Raw genomic sequence first — 7,361 nt, forward strand, 5'->3', positions numbered from 1 at the left:
GGTGGGCAATGGAAAGCCTCCAGGTGGGCGTAATGGTGTGACGTCACGTGATAACTATGAATTAACCATACAGTGCGTACTTTTAGGTTAAATAAATTAGCTTATTTCCATTCATCCATTGACCAATTGTCAGCAAAACCTTTACAAAACTATCAAAATATCTCATCTACACATAAGATGTGATTACAAGCCCAAGCTCAAGTCTATAGTTATCCTAACGTTACCTCTAAGTTAGTTAGCTAGAAGCTAACGGACTTTTTCGAAGACACTAAACCATTTCTATAAAGTAAATATTCAACGGAAGCGAGTGATTTACATGAAAGAAAGTCTCAGAAACATTTGTATGTACTATTTGTGTAATTTTATGGACTGAACTTACCTTAAAGTAGTTAAAACAACAGTGAGAGACGGAGTTTCACTGATTGTCAGTTGAGCTGCCGTCTCGTTTCCATGGTAACGCCCTCCGCTCCAGTTCAAATGCGGCTTGAATGTTCAGCACGCGCGCCCATTAAAACACGTAGAAGTCACGCAGCATTTACATCCATTTAGATTGATGGAGTGAATTATTTGATAAATAGCTAAAATATCCTGAAACCTGATGTATTATTAAGTGGATATAGTAGGCCTGTGGCCATCGCAAACTGTAAATGGAATGAAAATATGAAAGCATTGAAAATGTAAAACAATGTTTGAAGTAGGCTATAGCAAAGTCCTTTTAGGCAAGTCGTGCCACTCGGCCGCCATCTTGGCAACGCCTCCGGGCAGCTATTTCGGACTAACAAGACCAGGCTCCTATCTAAATGAATGGGCAGAGAGTCAGAACTGCACTTTCACTGGTCACCGGGACATAAAAACTGCATGTATAGAAACAACAGTAAAATATGATAAAAATCGCTGAAAAAGTTTGATGACTTTGCCCCAAAATAAGGTTTAAAATGCCCTTTTCCCCACAGGTTATACCTTTACTACGCATGCGCAAGGGTTCACGTTCACGACACCAACTTCATTTACGTCTCTATCCAGAATGCCGGTGTTGTGCCAAGCACTTAAACAATTATATGTATTTAAATGTCTGAAACCTAAAATAAACATTATGTGGTTAAAACACTGAACAGTTGTGATAGAGCCTATGACAAGCGCTGAGCGCGTCCGTCTTTGGCACAGCGCGAAAGCACAGGTTGAATATGGCAGTTATGTCACTGTACATTCGCTCCTTAGTGGTCAGCTGCTGACTGTTAAAAGCAGATGATTGGCTTTCCGGCGGGAGGGGCGGGACATGTGCATACAACCGCCATCTTTGCCGTTACGGGTTTTCCTTATATAGTTGTATTGAGGATTGAGGAAGTGGCATGTCTCATATAAATTGTCTCTGGCTATAGCCTATAATAGGCTACATTATAATACAATATATAGGTCCTCCTTTAGAAATGGTAAACGTGGTGTAGAAATAAAATAGCAAAAACTACATGATATAATTATGAACATATTTTCTCATAGGCTATGCAAATTTACAGATGTAACACGAGGAACAAGCTTTTAAGTATTTTTTAAATGTATTTCAAATATACAAAATGTATTTCAATATATTTAACAGTGCTTCACATATATGTGAATATATTAATATTCACATAGCCTATATGTGAATATATTAATAGTGCTGTTGTTTATCGGGGTCTACGTGCTTAATTTCTAAAGGGAGGATCCTTACACTGCCTAGCTTTACGGCACCAGAGAATTTTTAACATGTGCTGAGGGGGTGCTAGATCATTGACGGGGGGAGCTGCGCAAAACTTGGCCACTAAATATTTAATATTCAGTTATGTTATTGATCACAATTAAAGTTTTAATTTCATTAAATTGAACAAGCGCAACATTCAGCATTCAATCAAATATTCTAAAAGATATGCTATTATTAACAATAATGTTATTTCAACACAATATCTCGTTATTTCGACATATGTGTGCGTGCAACAAGCAAGGTGTGCATTTGTAAATCCGGTGACGTGTGTATTGATTTTTATTAATAAACAAGTGTTTTCTCTGATAGTGTAGACTCGGCTGCAAAGATGAAGTTGACGATCGCCATCTCCTGAACGTGCCTAGAGAGAAATGCACATAGGCCTAATGGATTACATAATCATAGAGTAGCCTTTTTCTTTTTTCGTTTTGAATTATTTCGTTTAAAGACATTTCAAGCTTTGTGTATTTGATGTATTTTTCATGTCTGTGTGAGGCATACACTGAATTTCGTTAAGTTAGGATTAGATGCGCTCCAGTTCACGTGCAATGCAAGTGACCGCGCGGGCGCCTCCAATTGTCTGTTATATTTGCTTCTTATTAATTAAATCCAGGCATTGTTGATGAAAAATGGATTAAAATTAAGATACAATTTATACAAAACGAAATTCACTTTAAAGAAAGGCTTTCTACAAAACAAAACTTAATGAAGTGGTCAAAATCATGTCTGACCCGCATGTTTCATATTGCGCATCCTATAACTCGGTCATGCTGTTCACTTTTCATAATCAACATAAATGGAAAATAAAAATAAAAATAACATCATAATATTTTAACAAATATGAAACTAAATGCACTTTTTTAATGGCTAAAACAGTATAGTAGGCCTACATACTCTCTATTTGTACAAATTGCTGCACATTCATTTAATTCTGAATTTTGCACACAAGTTGAAAGGCATTTGTTCAAATCAAGTTCATGGATAATTGTGCATGCATTTATTAATCATTATTATGATACTAAAATCATAATGCTATGTACAAAAAATCAGACGAGCCCAGAATATGAACGCAATTACACGTTAAGCATTTTCCTCCTATAGAAAACCATTATAAGAACGCTTAATGTGGCTTAATGCAGATTAGAATGTCCCCTTATTTTGTCGAAATAACGAGATATTATGTCGATACTAGGCTACTGCTGTGTCCACCGTGGTCTCCACATTCTTGATCAGCGGAAACGATTTTTGCTTGTTTGGGATCTGACTGGCCAGGAATTTTATGCCAAATCATGTAGGTATATGGTTTGCGAACGTATAGGTGCTAATGTATTTCTGGCATGTGCAGTGACACGTAACTTTGAAACTATTTCTACCCACCCAGCACCAGACGTCATTAAGACGTTGTTTTTTGGGCTAAATCAAGTCGGCCCGTCATAGTCTTCATTTAGCCCAAAAATAGACGTTGAAAATTGGGCTTTGTTTGGTCCGTCTGATTTGGTCCAAATTTAGCCCAAACATAGACGTTGAAAATTGGGCTTTGTTTGGTCCGTCTGATTTGGTCCAAATTTAGCCCAAACATAGACGTTGAAAATTGGGCTTTGTTTGGTCCGTCTGATTTGGTCCAATTTTAGCCCAAAAAAAGACTTGAAAATTGGGCTTTGTTTATTTAACCCAAGACGCTCGTCTGTTTTGGACCACATATAGCCCTAATGTAGCATAAATACAATTAAAGTCTATTGTAGCAAGTGAAGAAATAGATTGTAGAAATAGTTTCAAAGTTACGTGTCACTGCACATGCCAGAAATACATTAGCAACTACGTCTTCTGCTGCATTGCACCTTTGGGCTTGCATATCAAAGCAAAAACAGTGAGTGGTGTTCAATAGCACTAAAGACTGCAAGTGTACAGTTGCACGTGACGTGTTGTTTGTGTGTTTTTGCAGAGTTCCTCAAGCCAGTCCATCCATGGCACCCAGGTTCAACGAGCTAACTACGTCTGCTGCGTTGCACCTTTGGGCTTACATATCAAAGCAAAAACAGTGAGTGGTGTTCAATAGCACTAAAGACTGCAAGTGTACAGTTGCACGTGACGTGTTGTTTGTGTGTTTTTGCCGAGTTCCTCAAGCCAGTCCATCCATGGCACCCAGGTTCAACGAGCTAACTACGTCTGCTGCGTTGCACCTTTGGGCTTGCATATCAAAGCAAAAACAGTGAGTGGTGTTCAATAGCACTAAAGACTGCAAGTGTACAGTTGCACGTGACGTGTTGTGTGTGTGTTTTTGCCGAGTTCCTCAAGCCAGTCCATCCATGGCACCCAGGTTCAACGAGCTAACTACGTCTGCTGCGTTGCACCTTTGGGCTTGCATATCAAAGCAAAAACAGTGAGTGGTGTTCAATAGCACTAAAGACTGCAAGTGTACAGTTGCACCTGACGTGTTGTTTGTGTGTTTTTGCAGAGTTCCTCAAGCCAGTCCATCCATGACACCTAGTCCAGCCTCCTCGCCTAGCAGGTCACGCCCCCACCATCTAAAGGGGAAATTGACTGACTGCATCATCTAGGCCTTAGGATGGTTCCACAAAGAACTGACTGCACATACAACATGAATTTACTTCAAACTAGAGATTTGACTTTTCATACAGCAAAAGACACTGCATCTATTTGTGTCTCATTAGCTCTCAAAAAACTTTAACCTTACAGTTCATTAAATATTTTACACAGCTAACTCAACATTAATTGTTTTTAAATCTTCACAATCTTCACAATGTATAGCCAGAGGACTATCACAAAAGTATTTAGAAAAGTAAAGACATAGCATGTCTGTTTAAAGCTGCTTTGTATTGTTGTGTATTTTAAAAAGCTCTATAAATGTCCTAAACCGATGTGCATTTTGCTTGTAGTTTTGTGTTAATAAAAATGTAATATATTACATCTCATAATTCAGTTGAATTCATTATGTATTGTATTGTGTAATTTAATTAAATTTTTATATAAGTTTTGGTTCTCTAATTTTATTACATTAAATGTTATTGTGTTGTATGATGTTCTGTATTAAGAATTAATTATGACATAAATCATATGCATTAGTACACAAATGACATGCTTGTAATAAAAAAAAGCATACTATGCCCTATTGCTTAATAACAAATAACTGCGTCACAAAACATACTTATAAATGTTATTTCTTTAAAATAAAAGAAATATTATATGAATTAAGGGGTTTGATTAATTACATTAAGATTGTGATTCCATAATTGTATTATAGTGTTCTTTAGTCAAGGCTAGACAACCAATTAATATTTATACCCACAAAACATAGCTAGCATTTTGTAATTTATTTAAATGTCTAAACTGTTAATAAGAAAAATAGTAATATACACAAATAAACATGTTATGCCTCTTTTAATAAATAAAAGTGTACTTGTAACGTATTGCGCTGATTATTGCGATAAAAAATAATGACATAATTATAATTGCATTACGAATGGCTGTGAATACGGTAAGGCAGTCTCAGTGCAGTATAAGCTCACAGCACGATCATGGGATAACGTTAGCTGTATGCTATGCTACTATCTAAGCTAACTAAAAAACACACTAACAACGAGAAATGTTTAATTTCACAATCTATAGCTTCGGTTAAATACTAGTATATGAAACGTATAATTTAAAATACATTAAATACATTAATGACTCGTTATAACGTAGTACAAACGTCTTCTATAATAAAATGATTTTGTATGATTTGTAACCAGGCACTAAAGCGATTACCCATAAAACGGGCTTTGAGCCAATCGGATTGCTTGGGTCCTCAGCCCGGACCCATTTCTTCAGCCGGACCCGATTATTCACCATAGTGATGGGAAGTTCGGCTCTTTTCAGAGAGCCGGCTCTTTTGGCTCAGCTCCCAAAGAAGAGCCGGCTCTTTCGACTCCCGAAAGGCTCTTAATTTAGGATTTTTTTGTAGGCCTTTATTTTACCATAACTTTGCAAAAATGAATGGTTTGTGTGTTGAAAACCCTTTCATGTGCAGTGTTTTTATGCATTTATTGCACAAATTAACAACAAAACAGCAAATAAACAGCTCTGTTGTCATTGAATGCAAGTTTTTTAAACCTAGGGATCCTAAATAAAGCGACGAGAATACTTTTTGTGCGCAAAAACAAACAAAAATAACGACTTTATTCCACTATTAATTTCCTTCTCTCTGGGCCTCGAGTCTTTTCACGTAGTGTTTTTGCGCAGCGCGTCAGTGTTGTACGACACACGCATCACACACATGACCAGCGTCGGCCAATAGTGAGCCTACGTGGTGACGTGTAACACAGACACGCTGCGCAAAAACACTACGTGAACTAACTCGAGGCCCAGAGAGAAGGAAATGAATAGTGGAATAAAGTCGTTATTTTTGTTAGTTTTTGCGCACAAAAAGTATTCTCGTCGCTTGATATACTTAACATTGAGCCACTGTAGTCACTTAGACTATATTAACGATCTCTTTAATAACTTTTCTGGGCCAGCAAGTTTCAATCCCTTATAAGCCTATGGAGAAGTGATCCAGCTCTCAAATTTAATCAAAAATATCGTCATTTGTGTTCCGAAGATGAACGTAGGTCTTACGGGGTTGAAACAACATGAGGGTGAGTAATTACTGACAGAATTTTCATTTTGGGGTGAACTAACCCTTTAACGTTGTTACGACTCGTTAACTTGCAGTGGAGTGCTGCTTCGCTTCACCCACCTCTCTGTTTTTACATAATGGTATGATCCCATATCCTCACATCTGATTGGCCGCGATGCGATTGCTGACCAATCAAAACAAAGTTCTGCCTTGAGGAAAGCAGAGAAAGGAAAAAAACTGGGAGCCGGCTCTCACTCGATGCGAGCCGGCTCTTCTGATTCACTACAAAGCATCGGCTCTCAGAGCCGCATCTTTTGCGCATGACACATCACTAATTCACCACACCGGCGGCTCTGTTGAAACCATAGACAGTAAAAGAAAGGTTGAAACTGGCCTCTGAAGATGAACTTCTCACTCACTATAGGCCTAACTTACTTGCGTCAGTAAAATGACCGCAATCGAAAATATGATAGCAATCAGAAAACATTCTACGATAATGACATGATATCAGAAGCTGATAAATGTACTTACCGTGATGTGATATTTATGTCAGTTTTTAAGTCCTCGAAATGTGAATTTACATTTCTTCAGTATCGAGTCTTTACTTTCGGTTTGGATTCAAAGCTGTTTCCTCGGAATCGCGCACAGATAATGGATAAACCCCGCCCATCTCTCTTCTTCTTCTCTTGGTTTTCTGGCGGGTTTCAGTGTATCGTTAAATGTGTTTAGCGCCACCTACTATACTGGAGTGTGTGACATAATGACTTCCTCAATCTCTAATTAAATGTTTAGTGATTAACTCAAATAGCATCTGCTAAATGAATAAATGTATAAAAGCTTTCTGTGCTTTTCCTACATGTTAGGATTGTTGTCTTTGTTCACATGAGCGTTGGAGAAACCAATAACATGAACACAATGTCATTTCTTTAGCGCAGATGAACAACAAACTGAACTTTAGAGGCCGAGAACTAGTGATGGAGAAACTCTGTTCTTTTCCAAACTCTGATC

At 37.7% G+C, this 7,361-nt stretch overlaps 1 protein-coding gene across 5 annotated transcripts in view; it reads right to left on the bottom strand.

Annotated features, from left to right (window-relative positions):
* LOC311068870 (uncharacterized protein) overlaps nucleotides 1-7,047 on the bottom strand; it is a 57,603-nt gene extending 50,556 nt beyond the window's left edge. The window contains exons 1-3 of one of the 5 annotated variants that reach the window (XM_084091620.1): nucleotides 6,885-7,047; nucleotides 5,504-5,606; nucleotides 4,166-4,263 (exon numbers count right to left, since the gene is read on the bottom strand). In XM_084091620.1, coding sequence (XP_083947746.1) covers nucleotides 4,166-4,213 — 48 coding nt within the window. In that variant the 5' untranslated portion in view covers nucleotides 4,214-4,263; nucleotides 5,504-5,606; nucleotides 6,885-7,047. Of the gene's footprint in view, nucleotides 1-4,165; nucleotides 4,755-5,503; nucleotides 5,607-6,884 lie in introns of those variants that run through there. The other 4 variants (XM_084091622.1, XM_084091624.1, XM_084091623.1 and 1 more) reach the window with 4 other exon arrangements.
* Between the last annotated feature and the right edge of the window lie 314 nt (nucleotides 7,048-7,361).

This window comes from Abramis brama (genome assembly GCF_963993115.1).
Source record: "Abramis brama genome assembly, chromosome: 18".
Lineage (NCBI taxonomy): Eukaryota > Metazoa > Chordata > Actinopteri > Cypriniformes > Leuciscidae > Abramis > Abramis brama.